This window comes from Mus caroli, chromosome X, assembly GCF_900094665.2.
Source record: "Mus caroli chromosome X, CAROLI_EIJ_v1.1, whole genome shotgun sequence".
Lineage (NCBI taxonomy): Eukaryota > Metazoa > Chordata > Mammalia > Rodentia > Muridae > Mus > Mus caroli.
In genome coordinates, this window is record NC_034589.1 from 32,379,440 (window position 1) to 32,398,953 (window position 19,514).

At 38.8% G+C, this 19,514-nt stretch overlaps 1 protein-coding gene across 1 annotated transcript in view; it reads left to right on the forward strand.

Annotated features, from left to right (window-relative positions):
• Window positions 1-9,426, forward strand: part of LOC110287352 — a 206,224-nt gene extending 196,798 nt beyond the window's left edge. The window contains exons 2-4 of the mRNA XM_021153998.1: window positions 4,888-5,298; window positions 6,242-6,389; window positions 8,872-9,426. Coding sequence (XP_021009657.1) covers window positions 4,908-5,298; window positions 6,242-6,360 — 510 coding nt within the window. The 5' untranslated portion in view covers window positions 4,888-4,907 and the 3' untranslated portion in view covers window positions 6,361-6,389; window positions 8,872-9,426. The remainder of the gene's footprint in view (window positions 1-4,887; window positions 5,299-6,241; window positions 6,390-8,871) is intronic.
• Window positions 9,427-19,514: the final 10,088 nt, after the last annotated feature.

Consider the following 19,514-nt stretch of genomic DNA (forward strand, 5'->3'; position numbering starts at 1 on the left):
TGATAGGCTTGCCTTTATATGTTACTTGGCCTTTTTCTCTTACTGCTTTTAGTATTCTATCTTTATTTAGAGCATTTGTTGTTCTGATTATTATGTGTCTATATGCTGCTGAGAAGGCTGTGTATTTCCTATCTGAAGTTTCTTTGCTAATTTTCTAGTTTTTGAAAGTACTGTGTGAATGTGAAATAAAACATTAAAATCTTCCAGTATCATTTTGTCAAGTCCTATGTGGATTTTTGTACCTTTTAACATTTACTTAATGAAATAAAGAGCCCTAATATTCCATGTAGAAATATTAAAATATTTACATTTTGATGCATTATCTCTTACTTAATACTTACTGAAAATCTTAATATCTTTTGACAAGTTTTATTTGAAGTCTTCACTAGTTAGGAATATCACTGTGCCATTTTATTAATTGTTTCTATTGCATTTTATTTTTGACAATTGATTGATATAGCCTGGTATATCAGAAATATTCTTCTTTGGTCATATTAATTTGAGATTTTAAATGCTGACCATGTTTGGGTGTCTATTTCGTTCTCTAGATTTGGAGTTCAGCTATAATTTTATTAAATAGATCGAATCTAAAGCTTCTTAGAAATATTTGCTTATGTTCATTAATTCTCCCTCCGCCTCCCCCTCCCCCTCCCTTCCTCTCCCCCTTCTCTCTCTCCTCCTCTCCCTCTCCCTCCCCTCCTTCCCCCTCCCTCTCCCTTCCCCCCTTTTTGTTATTTTCTTGACCTCATCTATTCCAGAGTTTTGTTCTACTTGATCTTATCTGCCTTCTGCATTTTTGTTTTTAATCTTTGTTGACAGGGCTTCTCTGTGTAACCCTAGTTGTCCTGGAACTCATATCACAGACCAGGCTGGCCTCAAAATCAGAGATCCTCTTGCCTCTGCTTCCTGAGTGCTGGTATAAAATGTATGTGCCACCACAACCAGCAATGTGGTATTTACTTATTTGTTTGTTTATGTATGTATGTATGTATTTACTTATTTATTTAACTGGTTGTTTTTTTTTTTTTTCATTTGCAGAATATCTGCTTGGTACTTTTCAGCATCTCAGTTTCCTTGTGAATTGTTCTTCTATGTATTTAAATTTTTCCTCCAAGTTGCTGATTATTTCATCTCCTTTGGTAAATTTCTTGTCTAGGTCCTGAATTTATTCAGTAACTTTCATGTCTACTTCTTGAATTGACTTCTGTACCTGTTTGAGTGCTGTGTGGAATTGATCTATTTTCAGGCAGGAATCTATCATGTTTACCTTACATCTCAGCTATCTCCTTATCTTTCTTTTCTAGCATTGATAAGTTGTCACCTTGTAAATGTGTCATAGTAGAATGCTGTCTCTTGGCTTTTTTGTATTTGTTTGTTGTGTTATGTACATCTGTTGGGATGCATATGTCCTCTGAATTTTAATTTTTTTGAGGGGAGTCCAGCTGCAGTAACAACTGTGATAGTTTGGCAGCAGTCTTAGTGCTAGCTACAGGAGAAAAAAAATCTTGTTCACTTAACTATGTATTCCCTGTTGAGTTCAGAGACAGCAGCAGTGGGTACTCTGTTTGGGGAAAGCATAGTTTATAGTCTTTTTTTTTTTTAAGAGCTAAAGGTATCAACATTTAAGATAGTGAAGTGATGATGGAATGTGAAAAGGGGAAGAAGAGGTAAAGTAAGGATGGGAAGGGAAGTATAGAGTTAGATAATGAAAACAGCAGAGAATATATTTATTATTAGATTTAGAGAAAAGCAAGGCCAGATATAAACCTTTTCGCAACAAGATGCAGTTTAAAACCCAATAACAGAACTTATAAAGTACAAAAGTATACTTATTAAAACAACTTAAGGTGCAAGTATATTTTTATGTAATAAAAATAATATAAATGTACCACATACTATTTCAACTCTGCTACTACCACAAAGGTTGTTCTGAAGGTAAAAGACCTACTTTTCTGGGCAAAAGTTTTAATGAAGTATTTAAAGGCCCATCCTATACTCTCCCCAATGCTTTAGATATTTTGTCCTGGACAAATATATGTGCTTATACAACCCCTACATGCACACACACACACACACACACACACACATACACACACACACACACACACCTGCCACTTTCATACTGCTTTCTTTGTCTGCAACCACCTGCTACCTTTGTCTGTTGTCAGCTGAGCTTCTAATTTCATCTTCAGCTTTCCTACACACCAAGGTATCTCCCTTGCAGATTCTCCCTGCCTTAGCTGGTCTTCCTCTCTCTTGAGCTCCCATATCATACTGTTACCCTCTCTGCTAGTATGTTAGACATGACTTAATGTCATCTAAATGTCTGTCTTGCTCTCCAGAGCACGGGCTAGACAGAACAAGCCATGAATTTTAGGTATGTTTGAATTCCTATTCTCTAACACTACTCCAGACATAAAGTACATGCTCAATGAATGAGTAGATGACTCGAGTATGAAGAATGTATCTTACAGCTTCAGGTGGCAAGAACTGAACTCTTCCTGATGTGGCAACATGTTTGTATGGGCTTGGAATTTTTATTTTTTGTACCATGCTGACTCCTGTCAAGGCAATATTAGTGGAACTATTGGAAGTTGTGAAGCAACAATGATTGAACAGACAGAAAGGAGACGTAGAAAGTAAGATCACTGATGATGTATTTAAGCATTGCTCTGTAGGTATTTAGAAAAAAAGAGACAAGTACGGATAACCTTGTTGCAAGAACCAGTATACTATTAGATACCTTCCTTATCCAAGAATTTCTATCATATCCCCCTTGTTCTAGTTTCTGTCCCAGGTTAATTTTGTAGACGTCACATACCCCCAAGTGTTAGGCTTTTGTGAGATTATGAGTATATTACAACAAAGACTATGCAGAGAAAACAGCCTTTCTCTGCTATTGTCCTCAGTTAGGATGAATTATCCTTCTTTGGAGTAAAAGTCTTCTCTCCTCTGTGAACATGGTCACGAGAAATGTATATATATATGTATAATATATATATATATATATATATATAAATGTGTGTATATATATATAAATGTGTGTATATATATATAAATGTATATATATATATACATTTATATATATATATATATAAATGTATATATATATATACATTTATATATATATATATATATANTATATATATATATATATATATATATATATATATATATATATATATATATATATGGAGAATCAACTTTAAAAAATCAAATAAAACCAGATAGCAAATATCTTAAATATCATTTTATTTTATCAACTCATCTCCCTGAAGTGACTGGGAATAAATTCCACTGTGGAAGTAGCATATTATTCTGCATGTCTATAGAAAGTGATTTCTTAAGATCCAAATTATGGTGTCCACCGAAGTTATGTAAAATTTCTTCAAAGTTTCTTTCAAAAACTTCAAGTATAAGAAAAGTTTTCTATTGGTGTAATAATACATAGGCATAGCATTTCACAATATAATGTGTTTTTACTTCACTATTTGATACTGAGAACAAGCTTTATTTCATTCAGTCTTTGTAGGCATAGACAGAATGTGGCAGGACTTGCTAAACACCTTCCAGTTCTTCATCATTTGGCTCTTCCGTACTGAGGTCTCACTGTTCCCTCTCAACTGTGCCCTTCTGTTCAAAGTGGCTTTAAGTACGTTACATCATAAGAACCTAACTCTTTCCTTGGGAACATTTTGCTTTTGTTGGGATTTGAGCCACATGATATTTTTATGACTATTCCTGCTTGCAGGAGCCATTGGTAGGAGGCAATTGGTGGATGAATTCTTGAGTGGGTTGTGTCTACCTTGAACCACTATGCTTTTTCCTGTAAATATAATTAAATGGCAGGACGGTTATGAAGTTAAAAGGTACAGCTGATGATAACCAAGGTCTGGAAGGAAAAGTAGCTGACTCTGAGTCATATCAGAGCCTGATGACCTTGTAATTTATTGGTCTAAAAGTGTCAGTCTTGACTTTGGAGGAAAGAAAAACTTTCTGCATGTAGATATGATAACCCTGGCTGGAGTAAACACATGGAGCAATGTAGTTTTAGATAAAGGCCTTTGTTGGATCTTCATGATCTTATTTCATCACCTGCCACACAGAACCCTTGAAGGGTTCTTCTGAGGCAACACCCAAGTTGGTTTCTCCTTGGGCCTTTGCTTTTACTATGGGGCTTCCACAGATACCACTCTTAACCCCTCCCCCCATTGTTTCACTTGTCTGAGTTTCTCCTTCTCCTTATGCCTGAGTGCTGACCTGCTCTCTACAGCAACTCACTGTCCACAATCTTAACAGTGGTGGGTATTGTTAGTCATAGCCCTGATTGTTAAATTCCAATTGCAGCTCTGTTAAAGGATCTATTTGATTCTTCTACATGAGATATCATGTAGATGCCAAACAACCATCCCACAGATATTATCATGTCTATCTCATGGGACTAAGACAAGACCTAAGGGGGTCAAAATAGTCAGGTGAGCCCAGCATGAACTTGGGTAGTGAGTGGGCAAAGGTAGTATAGGGAGAAGGTGTGGGCTAGGTTGAGTTTTATCTTAAATGGGACAGTTTATGACCTACAGTTGTACAAGGCAGCATCTGTGGCCAGAGAAGCCAATACTATCTATTGGAGAACACAGAGGCCAAGTAATAGCTCAAGGAGGGATTAGGTCAGCAATCTTAGTCTTAGCCAGAGACCATGAAGGTAGTGATACTGAGGAAGACTGGCTAGATTGTCTCCTTAGAGAAGGAGGGTTGAGATCTAGCAGTAATAGACAGGACCTGATTCACATGCATGTAATTTCTCAATGTTTGGTTTCTTTTCATGCTTCTGGATCTGGTCCACTACCTTCTGTATTGCATCTGGACAACTACTACATTCTGATTCAGCTCAACAGTGATATCTGATCATGAGATCCCACTTCTATACATCTAATGGCTCAGGTCGGTTTCCCCAGAGGCGAAGAGTGAGGGCTGTTTCCCAGAAGAGCAATGTCCCTGGCCTCTGTCTGTATACTATCCTGTGCTTTGGCTTGGGCCTGGGCCTGGGCCTGATTTTGGGCTTGGGCTTAGGCTTGGGCTTGGGCCTGGGTTTAAACTCAGGTTTTGGTTTAAGCCTTGGACTGGGTCTGGGTATGTGCTTGAGCATCAGTTTAGGCAGGAGCCTTGACATGCCCCAGATGGCCTCCTTGGATGCTGTGTACCAGGTTTCAACTGACAATGTTGCCATTGAGGATGATTCTGTGGGATCTATCATGAAAAAAATGGATGAGAACATCGGGCAGATCTCAGATATAAGGGGTAAGTAATCCAAGGAGAGTTCTTCTCCTACCAAGCATGAAGTGGAAGGCAGCGGTAGGAGCTGGGAGGTGGAAATGAGTTCACAAGATGATACACAGAGGCAGGGACACTGTAGGTTTTCATAAGCAGCTTTTGTAAAGGTGCTGGATATTGGCCACACCAAGTGTTGATCTTAGATGGGGAGTTGGTGACGGAATCTCCTCCAGTATAAGGCTGGATGTGCTGGAGTAAAAGCTCAGTTCAGTAAACACCTTTGCAGTTTTGAGGGAACATCTGCTACGCTCTACCAATCCTTGTTTAATAAGACAGTAGAGATTCTCAGTGCAATTCATGAGCCCACACATGAATGTCAGTGGGAAGTTGGTGTGTGGCAGGAAGCTTGGCAGAAAAGGGAAAGGAAGGCTCAAGGAAAATCAAGACTGCCATACTTCAATTCGGTTTATGACTTTCCCACTTAAAAAAAAAAAAGAAGTGCAAAGGTTCTTAGAAAGTCAGTTCAACAAATGATGAACAGGTTCACTAGAGTTGGTGGAAAGAGAAGCAGCAGTTTGAGGAAACAGTCATCTTCACTGTAGAATTTGTCTGAGGCAAACAATTATCTTCCCAGCAATGCTCTGCCCAAGTCTAGAGGTTGCTGCTAGCTCCAATGACTCTGATTCCTTCTTCCTCAAAGGAGAAGTTTATCAATTGTAATAGTAATAGAAGTTTATCAATAGACACATGGGGAACCACGGAGCAACATCACTATGGCAATGATAATGCAGCAGAAATGTGAAAGGCAGAGTAGGAAATGTCAACAGCAGAAAGATGCTTGGGTGTTCTTTTCTTAGTTCTGTCCCATTGCTTCTTCTGAGGGTAGAATATGGATGCTGCTATTAGCTTTGAGTTAGGTTATTGTGTCCATGACTGACTTTGTCAATGTTTGCCTTAATCTTCACTCTAGCAATCAGTAAATATGAGTATGACAATTGGGAGGATATACATGAAATTGCTGGAGATGAGATAGTGAAAGAAGGAGCAGAAGAAGGTGGGCAAGACAATCATCAGACCAAAGCAACCTGAGAAAATCCAGCAGGATGGCCACAGTCCAGGTATCCGCATTTTGTTTTGTGTGTTATTCAGTCTTCCTGCATTTGCTTATTACTTGGAGTTTATGTACTCACTAAATTCAAGCAAATTAAGACAAATCTTGATGTTTAGAATGAAATTCAATTTAATCTAGATTGTTTCCAGAATATTAATGTGCATAGTAAAACCAACCAACCATACTGTGTTCCAATACATTGGTTCTTTCCATACACCAATACCTATTTAGAAAACAGTTACTGGAAGCAGCAGCATAAATGGCTGGGGCAGGCACTAGTGGAGCCTGTGGTCCCAGGTCCCAAGTTGCAGCCTCAAATTTTAACTAGAAACAGTGGCTCCAATGAGTACTGTCAAATAGCAAAAATGTTGCCATGTTAAGTAGAACCACATTTAGATAGTAAGTATGTCTTTAGTTGTAGATGTTTGTATTTTATGTTAGCCAAAAAATAGAGTAACAGTATATTTTAAATTAACCATTTTAGATAGCGTGCTACATCATGGGTTTCATTTTGGTATTTTCATACAGGTGCACCCTCATACTTTTCTTATATTCATGTTCTCAAGTCACTCTTTCTGGTCAGTTTCCTACTCCAAAGTGTTGTGTTTGTACTTTGAGGGCCCTCCACACTGTTCATAGTGGTGGCACTAATCCCCAGTAGTGGGCTTGTAAGGCTTCTTTGTTCTAAATCTGTTTTTTGAGGATAGCCATTGGCACTGGATTGGGGGGGAGGAGGGGCAAGATGGAATCTCAGTGATTTGATAATAGCTTTGATTTGCACTTTCCTGTTGACTAGGAATGTATGGATGCTTGCCATTATGCTTACAGGCCATTTGCAAAGTTTCTTATAGGAAATTTCCTTCCAGTTCATTTGCCAACTCATTGGTTGGTTGGTTTGTGTTGTGTTAGATGCATATCACAGTACTAGAGTCATTTACATATTCTAAATATGAATCACATTTCAGGTGTGATTTCAGGCAAAGATTTCTCCCATTCCGTGGGTTATTTTCTGTTCTGTTCCTTCCTTTGTGGTGCAGAAGGACTTTAATTTTATGCAAACCCAGTTTTTTTTCAGTTCTTGGTATTATTTCCTGAGCGATGTGAGGCTGTTTTGAAATGTCCTTGCCTATCCTTATATCTTAGAGGGTTTTCCTCCTACAATTTAAGACTTTCATCCCTGTCACTATGGCTTTTGACATGTTTGGAATTAATTTCTATCCAGGAAGTAAAAGAAGGATCTGTCTTTATTTGTCTATATGTGAATATCCAGTTTTTGCAGTACCAATTTTTGAAGAGGCTATCTTTTCCACATTGACTATTTTGGGTAACATTATTGAAACTCACGTGGCTGTAGTTGTTTGAGTTTTTTTTTTTTTTAATTTTTTTCCCATATGTCTATTTCTGTACTAGTAGCATTCTGTTTTTGCTATTATGTCTTTGTAGTATTACTTAAGTTCTGGTGTTGTGATACTTCCAGTAATTGGCTTTCTGCTTAGGATTATTGTGGCTCTTTTTTACTTCCATGTGAACCTGTGAATTTTAGGATTTTTTCTTTTTAGTTTTATGAAGAACCTCATTGGAGTTGGGGGGATTACAATGAGTCTACAATCAGTTAACATAACACGGTTTCAATTATGCTAATGTATGAAAATGGAACAGCCCTCTATCGTGTAGTGCTTGCTTAAGTCTCTTCAGGTTTTTGTAGTTTTAATTGTAGGTCATTCACCTTCTTGTTCAGGTTTACTTGTAGCTTTTGTTATTTTGTTTGAGCCTCTTATGAATGGAATTACTTTCTGAATTCTCAGCAAGTTTGTTACTAACTACTTTGACCATATTAACTTTGTATCTTGATACTTTTCTGAATGTATATATTCAGAAAATCAGGAGTAACAGAATTCTGGTACAGCCTTTGGGGTATTTTATTTATATAACCATATCTTCTAAAAATACAGATAATCTAACTTTTTTCTTTGCTATTTATAATTGCACGATTATATTTAAATTGGCAAATAAGCCCCAAGGTATATCTTGGTTTTAAGTGTATTTAAAGAACCAGCATTTTGTTATTTGTTTTTTTCTCCATTTTTCACAGCAATATATTTCATGACAGCCTCCCTTTCACATTGAAGATATGGCAACCAAGAGTCTTGGTTTTTTCAATGCTAGAATTATCTCTCAAGCAAACATACAACACAGTGTGTGCATGCACACACACACACACATGCACACATGCTCACATGCATAGAGAGCTTTCTAGTGTTTACCAAGAGAAAGACAAGTTTCTGTGATCACAGCATCAAAATCTATAAAGACATCATAAAGATATTCAATCACACAAGTTACAAGAGGAAAATGTGTTTTCTATTGGTTTAGAGATACTATACAATTGCACAGCACACATGTCCACGTGTACATTTTCTTACTTTAGAAAGTCACTGATTTTGATTAATTTATAATTGCTCTTTTTTTCCCCTCATTTGATTATTCAGTTAGGAGGAATGAAAAGAAGAAGGAGAACGAAGAAAAAAATCTGTGGTTCACTGTCTTTTAAGTTTTCATTTCTTGGAAGGCCATGGAAATTTTAATGTTGACACTATTCCAAAGTTCATCACACCCAAAGTGGTATCCAAAGACAACCGCCCTTTCTTTGTTACAAATACATTTGATCCTGTTTGCAATGTCAAAAATAATTTTAGTTAATATAGAGATTTTATTTAAATAATCATGATACACACCTTTTAGCCATTTATTAAACTTATCCTCAGTGAAATGTAAACCTGTTTTAAATAATTTTGTCATTACTCAAGATCCATAGAAATGCTACATTTAAAATGTTTTTTTTTTTTTTTTTTATGATAGAGATGTGAAAGGCCTTGCTAACTCTGGCATTTACTGCATTAGTCATTAACCACCTGTAGCTCCTAACCATTTCAAATATGGCCGGTCTGATTTTACATGTACTGTAGTTGTGAAAAATACTGTAGGTTAATATACTGTAGACATGCTAAAATAGTAATAAATGTAAAGAATAAAGATACAGTATTACAATGTTGCCGGTTTCCTTTTGTTAGGACTACTGCTAAATTGTATTAGATGTCTACTGTACAGTGTTACACTAATGAATAATTTAAAAGCAAATTTTATGGGTAGCCCAAGTTATCTGGAGTCCACGAAGTTTTGCTGAGACCAACAGAGTCTTTGACTTAGTACTTTATTATTATTATTATTATTATTATTATTATTATTATTATTATTATTATTATTTATTTACATTCCAAATGTTGCCAACCCTCCGGATCCCCGCCTATCCCCCTTCCCCTTCATTTCTGAGAGGGTGTCCCCCTAGTATTCCCCCACCCTGAGGCATCAAATCTCTATAGGATTAGGCACATCCTCTCCCACTGAGTCCTGACAAGGCTCTGCTACATATGTGCTAGGGGCCTCAGACTAGCCTGTGTGTGCTTTTTGGTTGGTGCCTCAGTCTCTGGGAGCTCCTAGGGCTCCAAGTTAGTTGACATTTTTGCTCTTCCTATGGGGTTAGCACCCCCTTCAATTCCTTCAATCCTTTCATGAACTCTTCCACAGGGGTCTCCAACCTCTGTCCAATGGTTGGCTGTGAGTATCTGCATCTGTCTCAGTCATCTGCTGGTAGAGCCTCTCAGAGGACAGCCATTCTCTGCTCCTGTCTACAAGCACAACATAGCATCAGTAATAGTGCCAGAGATTGATTCCTGCCCATGGGGTTGATCCCAAGTTGGGCTGGTCACTGGTTGGCCATTTCTTCAGTCTCTGTTCCATTTTTTTCCCTGAATTTCTTTTAGACAGGAGCAATTTTGGGTCAAAAGTTTTGTAGGTGGTTCAGTGTCCCCATCCTTCCACTGGGAGGTCCTGTCTGAGTACTGGAAATGGTCTCTTCAGGTTCTATATTCCCACTGTTGGGCATTTCAGCTAAGGTCACATACATTGAGTCCTGGGAGGCCCCCCATCCTGGGTCTTTGGGACTTTCTAGAGGTTCCCCACTCCCATGCTTGGTACCAGCACATTTCCATTCATTCTCTTGGCCTTGGGGATCTCTCTCCTTCCCCCCACCCCCTGCACATACCTGATCCTTTCCCCCTCCTTTCTCCCACCCAACTCCCTCATTCCCTCTGCCTCCCATGATTATTTTCTTTCCACCTTCTAAGTGGGATTTAAGCATCCTCACTTGGGCCTTCCTTCTTGTTTAACTTGTACTTCTTTGGGTGGGGTAGTTCTTGGGATTTCTTGGTCTCTAATCAAGACCTACTAAATCAGCCACTCTGGGACTGTGGGCCAGTCTTCTGTGTTTTAAGCATCTCCCCAGAGGATTTTGTGCACACTAAATCTTCAGACTCACTGGTTTAGAGTTACAGGAGAACCATCTGAAACTCACCTAAAGTAGGACTAGGCTTACTTCACTGGCCTGAAACTGTTACAAGCAGACTGATTAGGATGGCAAGGGCTGAAAGGTGCAGCAGTCACAGCAGGACCAAGATTGGCCATGGCTGTGGAAAACTACATGTTTCCAAAAAGGTAGAGATGTGACATCATATATATGAAATCTAATGAAACAAACTACTTCTGCAGACTGACTGCTGATATATTTAGAGAGAGACTAAAATTCATCCCTAGAAATGTAACATAGTGAAGATATATATTTATAAAGTTAAGTGATGAATATATAAATGTATCTAGTAGTCCTTTATGTAGTTTCAAAAATACTACCAAGGAAGGAAAAGTTCTTCCTGGAGTATGGGCAGATCTTAGAGTCCAAATATCCTAAAACCTACCATTTGTCATTATGAAGATTTATTTGTCATGGAAGAATATAAACCATGAAATGACACAATTGTATTGTTTGAAATAAGCAAGGGTCTTAAACTGAACTATTCTTCTGAACCCAGTTACATGTCTGTTGACCAAATTAAAATATCTATCCTGTACCCCCTTCCCTTCCTCACTGTGTGTCATGGCTTCTTTCTTGAGCATAGTAGCTCCATGATTCTGAAATTGTCTGGGTTTACAATAGTGACTGGTCTCAACTGGTTTGGATTTAGCTCTATCCCTCCTACCATGTGTCTCCTGATCCCTGCACACTAATACAGAATAATATGCAACCTCCATATCAGGACTTACACAGAGACTAGCAATTTGGCAAGGCCCACTTCTAGAGAGTGATTTCCGTGCAATACAACCTCTTAAGCATGTTTTGAGGGATGAAGAGAGAAAGTGGTAATGTACTTGTCATGTACGGACGAGGACCTGAGTTCAATCTACAGAGCCCACATAAAGAGTTGGGTGCAGTGGCATGGCATTTTAATGTCAGCTTCAGAGAGGTGGAGACAAGTGTATCCTTGGGACTCATTGACCAGACAGCTGGACTAACCTACTTGACCAGCTCTAGGTAGTGAGAGAACCTGTCTCAAAAAAAGGCCAAGTTATACAGTGTCTGAAGGAAGAGAGAGAGAGAGAGAGAGAGAGAGAGAGAGAGAGAGAGAGAGAGAGAGAACCTTCATTTCTGTCTCTCCCCATGTCACAACCAAAGATGTACTATAGAATATGTTTGTCAAATTTGTCATATTCTAAACTTTAAGGAAGCTACAACAAAACTGAAACTCTATCAGAATTCATCTTTGGTCATTAAGCATAGAACTTAATCTCTTCATCCTGGAGCAGAGTTTTGTTAATTACTCAATAAATTATTAATGGAAAGTTATCAAAAAGAATCACTCAGTAGAGGACAAAGTGGAGATACACAACAGCTTATCTACCAACAATACCCTGGCAAAGGACATCTATTTGAATGAAACAGTCACTGTGGAATACAATCAAGCCAATTCAAAATATAGTGTTATGAAAAGGCAAATCTATGACAGAAAAAAAAATACATGTTTCGCATGCAAATGTACACCGAAACATGTTTAGTTATATCTTATTCTCTTATCAGGAAAATCAAGCAGCCATTGTGAGCAGTTCCTCTCAGAATATAAAGATACAATAAGATGTCCAGAGCTGCATTTCTGTTTAAAGCAAACTGGGTCCAAAAAACCAGAAGCAGCTATTTTTCTGGAGTCAATAGGAAAATGGACTAGGTTTTCAGTGCAAGAATATATAAAAGCTCTTCCTTATCAAATGCTGGCCTTGAAGGATGGAATGAAGGGGAAGGCATACTTAAGAAGTCTTCACTAACTTCTAGTGAACCTGGGTGAAACTTCAGGGGAGATTGGTTGCACTTTGGAAAAGAAGCCATTTGAGGAGCTCTGCTGCAAAGGTGCCTACATCTTAACTGCTAGTCTGGAAGTTCTAGGTAGAGGTGATGACATCAAAGACTACAGCAGGATGGGAAGGGTAGGGTCATAATGTTCTGGGCCGTCCCTCCCGTCACAGTGAGCAGCCCTCTCATACTGACTGTCCTCTTCCTACTCTCCTCTTTCAGCCTCCAGGCTCCCTTGAGGTTGTGAGTAGGTATGTCAGTGGGGAGAGAGGAGCTCCCTCTCCTAGTAACTTTTGGAAGGAATGTAAATTTAGGAATGAGAATTGGGGAGGCTGCTTCCCAACACTGAAATTTCCATGAGGCAAAAAGTTTATTTCTCGGTGGTAGTGTTACAATTTGCTAGTAGAATCAACTCTAAAATATGTCTTTTAAAATTATGTATGTAGAATAATACTATGCCATATGTGGGTGAGTATAAAATATTTTGTATCTTTTGTACTGGTTTTGTGACAGATAGTAGGGGCAGTCTGTGTTGTTTTTTTGTTTGTTTTGTTTTGTTTTTTGTTTGTCTGAGAAAAGGTTTCTCTTTGCAGCGCTTGTTGTCCTGATACTCACTTTGCAGACCAGGCTAACCTCAAACTCAGAGATCTGTCTGCCTGTAACTACTGAGTGCTGGGATTAAGCACACACACCGCTATCCTTGACTTATTCAGAGTTGTTTTTAATATTTACTATGGTATGATTTTTTTCTATATGATAATGGAAAAGCTAGTTAAACTTTAATGTCAGATAAGATAATAGTAATAGAACGTTACAAATCTTTTTATGTTTGCTTTTAAAACTGTGTATATTTGGAGGGTTCATGCACATATTTGCATGTGTAGAGTACAGGGAACGAATGGGAAGCTTCTCCCTTTGTTATTCTTCACTTTAAATTTTGAGACAGTGTCTCACTGAACTTTTTGTGCATAGCTTTAGATAAATCAGTTGGCCAGTGAACTCTGGGAATGTGCCTGGCTCTCTCACCAGCATGGGGGTTATAGATGTGCACTTTAATGTAAATGCAGATGATACATATTCAAATAACTTCAGAATCTCAAAAGCCATTGCTACATTGATATACACCATACTACTATTACTGATCTTTTATACAAATATTTAATAAAAATTTATATACCTATAAATATAAATCCATTTACATATGCAATTTGAGGTTTTAAAAAATAACCATGCTGTGGATATTGGAATGCAGTATCATACTTTTCCTTTTGGCATTGCACAGAAATTTAATAGTCATAATGTTAAAGAAATTACAGACTTATTTTTTTCTATTTACCCAGGGATAGCACACTAAATGGAACATATACAGTCTTTTTTAAAATTAGGTATTTTCTTCATTTACATTTCCAATGCTATCCCAAAAGTCCCCCATACCCTCCCCCTGACTTCCCTCCCCACCCACTCCCACTTCTTGGCCCTGGGGTTCCCCTGTACTGAGGCATATAAAGTTTGCAAGACCAAGGGGCCTCTCTTCCCAATGATGGCCGACTAGGCCATCTTCTGATACATATGCAGCTAGAGGCACGAGCTCCGGGGGGTACTGGTTAGTTCATATTGCTGTTCCACCTATCATATACAGTCTTATATACATTAGTTTGATAGTAAAAAGTATTCTGTCAAGAGAAGAGAAGAATTACATATTCCCAAAAACATGAAAAAGAAAGCACATCTACATATCAATTTATATAGTCATTATTTATGTATAATAAAGAGAGGCTAAAGTTGATTTCTTTTGTTGTTTCATTTTTAAAAGAATGTTTCATTTTCTGTGTGTGCATTAGTCAGTATTCTCAAAAGGAATAGAAATGATAATATATCATATGTTTATGAGTGAATGCCATAGGTATAGGTACCTACAGAGTCCAGAAGATAGCATCAGATCTTCAGTAGTTAGAAGTTGGAGTCAGTTGTGAGCTACCCTATGTGAGTTCAAGTCTTATGAAACAGTAGGAAACACTCGTTTTAACTGCTGAGCTATCTTTCCAACAACCTTATTGTTTCTTAAAGCAGAGTATCATTGTATAGCCAATGCTATTGCTTAGCCTCCTAAATTCTGGGATTTACAAGCATAAGCTTTAAGAGTAATTTTTGTTTTCTTGTACTGTATTCTGTATCTTACTAATTCTAAAATTTTTAGAAAGGTAACTAAATTTGTTTGCTTTCATCACTATGTTTCAAAAGACATATTATGCAGTTCCTGGAATGGGTTTATGTCCTACTCAACCTACAATAAACTGAAAATTTTAATCAAGCTTGTGTTTACAAAACCTAACATAATGGACGGCATAGACTAGCCATGCAGTACAGTTTAGAGTATCTCTTGTTTTGCTACCATGATAAAATGACTGACTGGTAGTTGTGGTTCACTGTCATCCCTCAGCATGGAGAACATCTGCTACTGCACCTCACTAGCACGGAAGAAAGTCAAATTTCAGAACTGAAAGAATGATTTCTTCTGAATATGCATCACTTTTGAAACACCATAACTTTAAAAACTCTAAGTCAAGCCACACTATATTGGGAACAATCTGTAATGGTACAAGCATCATAAGGTCATTACAAAGTCCTCCATCCCCTGGGAAGCTTGTGCTAGGAATAGTTCACCAATTGTGCTGCTTCCTAACTCACTTGACTGAATCAATCAATATGTTACAGGCTAATAACAGAAATGTTTACCTTATAATTGCCCTTCTGCCAAAGACTAACAGTTTAAAAATGTTCAGAAGTCACTCTCAAATGAATTATCACATAGGTTTTTTGTTGTTGTTGTTGTTTTTGTTTGTTTTACTGGATGGATAAGAAAAAGCATTGCAAAGTTGGAATGCAGGTACTTTGCAGATGACTAATATCTGAATTACATAAAGACTATAGAAGGTTAAATACCAAGAACTCAAGCAATCCAATTAACAGATGGGCACTGACACAAGCAGCTCTCAAAAGATGAAGTACAAATGGCCAAATAATATGAAAAATACCCAATGGGGAGAACAACCCCTGTAATGCAAATGAGAGCTACCAATTGAGGCTCTTCTTTTCCCATTCAGAGTGGTGGTCATTAACAAATGACAATAAATGATGCTGAGCACCTGTGGAAAGGAGAAACCTTATTTACTGATGATAGAAATATGAATTAATCCAGCCATAGTGGAAATCAGTATGAAGGTTTCAAACCATGAAATATAGATCTACCATATTACATTGCTATACCACTCATGGATATTTATTCAAGGGATTCTGTAACTCAATATTATCTTGCAAACCAATGTGTACTATAACATTGTTCACAACAGCAATGCTATGGAGCCAACCTAGGTGTCCATCAGAAGATGGGTTAAAAAAATCTGGTACATATATACAATGAAATTTCTTTTAAGCCACAAGGAAGAATGATGTCATGTCCTTTGAAAAAATATGGATGCAACTGAAGATATTCATACTAAGTGAATTAAATCAGACTCATACAAATATTATATTTTTTCATTTGAGGATCATATGTTTTGTATAATATATAAAGTATGCTTATGTGATATGAAAGTGACAACAGAACTGTTTAGGGGAATGAAGAAGACTAGCAGGAGTGGGGAAGTGAGAACAAGGGAGTCAGGAAGAGTTATGGGGGAAACATGGTCAAATTATGCAGAGTACTTGTAGGAAAATGTCCTTATTGTTATGATCTTGAACATCACACAGCTTCAGAAGGATCACACCAGGCCAAACAGTTCCACATGAGGTTTAATGGGAGAGAGAGGAGCAAGGTGGCAGTGGAAAGAGAAGGGAGGGAGGGAGGGAGGGAGGGAGAGAAAGAGAGAGAGAGAGAGAGAGAGAGAGAGAGAGAGAGAGAGAGAGAGAGAGAGATCAGTGGGGCCTTTATATATGGGTGCTGATGTAATCATCACAGGTAAAGGTGGGAGGTGAGCCAAGTGGATTCTGGGAATATGGTAGCTCTTGCCTTGGCACCAGGTGTTCAGGTCCTGCCTATGTGATGTCATGGATTTCAGAGGTCCTGATACCAACATACCTCCCTTTTTGTTATTATAAAGAGAAGGAAAAAAAAAAGGGAGGGGGAAGCCGATGGTTAAAAGGGAACAAGGGCGTTGTGTCTCTTAAGTTTCTTCCTGTTGTCTAGGAGCGTCATCAATTTTGGGATGTAGCTGACTTTCACCATCCAGGATCCACTTGGTAAATGTTCACATCAGGTTCCTCTGTGGACAGTGGCTCTTCTGTCAGTAGTGGCTGGTAATCCTGTAACAGGAGCTGATTATTAGTTTTTTTGTTTGTTTGTTTGTTTTTGTATTTGTTGTTGAAGAAATGTGGAGACAAGATGAATGAGGAAGGGAACAAATAATAACATCAGGAGGATGACTACAAAAGGTGTCACAAAAGTATCCACTTCCATATAGGACTTTTTAAAATCCCAGAACTGGAGGTCTCATGTTTCCTGAAATTCTTTAAGTCTGACTATAGCTCCTGGATTTTATTTCTCATTATCCCAGATTGGTTGACATAGAAACATCATTCTTCTTGGAGGAACAGGCAAAGGCCACCTTCTTTAGCTGTCAGGACATCTAGCCTCTGTCAGTTCTGAAGCACCACAGCTGCCAAAGAATTGATCTGTTTCTTGATAGTAAGCACAGTTTCAGACATTTCTTAAAGATTGCTTTTAAACTGGGAAGTGAACTTATTATATTGGGTCATGGAAGTCGTTATCCCTGCAATTCCAGTACCAGCACCTATGGCTATTCCCATAGCGACCAAGAGTGGCACGACCTGAACTGCCCTCTTATGTTGGGCAGCTATCATATCTACAACTGGGATTGGCAGGGTCTCATTTCCCTGGAGCACTCCCAGTTCAGGGAAAAGGGGTACCAATGTGCAGACTCCTGACCAGCTGGTGGGTAGGCGATGATATGCCTGAGTCCACAAGGAATTGTCATGTTCTGGACTGCAGAGCATTGTGGCAGAGATGATATATTAAGGGTTATGGTTCTATTGCAGTCTAGGGAACTTAGTGTTCCTACAGGACATGTCCCGGAGGTCTTAAAACACTTTACCATGCCAAAGAAAGGGATAGAGGTAAGGTATGGAGGCATGGCAACATTGGAGTAGGGGCAGCTGACAAAGGGTGAGGTAAGGTTACTACTTGGCAGTATCATTGGAATTGCCGTGATGATTGTGAGTTAATTCCAGGGGGTACACATAGCCAGCAATTTTTAAAGCGTCCAGGTCTGGTGACATTAAGGAGTTGGTGTGCCGAGGTCAAGGTCTGAAGCAAAAGGCGAAATGACAAGTTAGTGCCATTTATGAGGGGTGATGTCAAAGAGGTAAGGACCTCAGAGGAGTGTTTGATTATCTCCCCTACTTTTCTGATATCTTCGGGTTAGGCAATTGAAACATATTTCTCTGGATATGGATGGTACTTACTGGGTATCTGGGCTGTTTTTTATGGTAGAGCTGACCAACTTCTGTCTCCCACCTGGAATCCCATGGGTCTTGAATGTAGAGTGTCTTGTGGTGTTGATAGAAGAAATGATTGGTCCATGCTCCTAGCATATTCATCTGACAAGACCAACATGGGAAGCTCCCTAGATTCTCTGGCCATTTTCTACAATAATCTTTTGTCTGGTCAAAGAGAATGCAAGTATAGAGATAATAATATTTAGATGGGATAACAGATACAGGGATGATAGCAATTTGGATCAGTTCCTGGCATCTGGCTATGGAGCAGTTTCCTAACCCTATTTGGAAAGACTGTTATCTGTGGGGGTTTCTTGGACCTCAAGTCTCCAGATGTAGGGGCTGCCCTGGATGGAAATGAACAGCAGGGGAAGATGAGAAACCCATGTCTAATCCAGTGAGGTTGAGCGCAGCTGCCAGAGTGTCTTCTGGAGTTTAACAGAACACGGTCCTGTTAGGGTTGATGTGTATGAAGAAGGAGGAATGAAAAGTTTGAGGTGAGGCAGATGGACACAATGAGAGAGTCCTTTGAGTTCAGCAACTGTAGGGGTCATGAGAATTACCTTAAAAGGGCCATGCCATTTAGGAAAAAGGGGTGAGAGATGATGGTCTGGAGGAGATAGAAGGACCTGGTCTCCAATGTTGACAGGCAGTGGACAGGGGACAGTGTGTGGTCACAGTAGATGGTGGTCAGCAAAGTTCCATAGAAGAGAACGGAGGTGTCAAAGTAATGGGATGAGTAGATGGTTTAGGGAGGGGGGGGGACATTTAGATGAAAGACCAGGAGTTAGTACCGGAAACCCATACATGATTTCAAAGGGTGAGATGAGAAAAGGTTGCTTGGAGAGAGCTTGTAGCCTGAGAAGAGCCAGAAGTAGTTTTACTCAGTCACAGCGAAGTTCCTGTGACAGCTTAACATGAGTGAATTTTAAAGAGCAGTTGGTTCTTTCTACCTTACCTGAAGGTTGAGGGTGGTAAGGAATGTGAAAATGCCAGGGGATGTCTAGGGCCTTAGATAGAATTTGAGAAACTTGGGAAGTAAATTTGGGACCATTGTCTGATTGGAGAGAGGCTGGTACACGAAACTGGGGGATGATCTCTTGGAGGAGGAGATCAGAGACTGTCTGAGCCCTTTTGTTAGTTGTGGGAAATGCCTCTACCCACCCCAAGAAGGGGTCCACAAAGACCAGGAGGTACTTGGCATGTCTAACAGTAGGCATGTGGGTTAAGTCAAGTTGCCAGTCAGTTCCAGGAAGGGAACCTCTAGCCTGATGGATAGGAAAAGGGGTGCTACTATACCTTGAGTTGGAGTTAGACATCTGACAGATTTTGCAAGAAGCAGTGATAGATTTTAAGAAACTTAAGTCCTTAGAAGTAGGCTGTAGG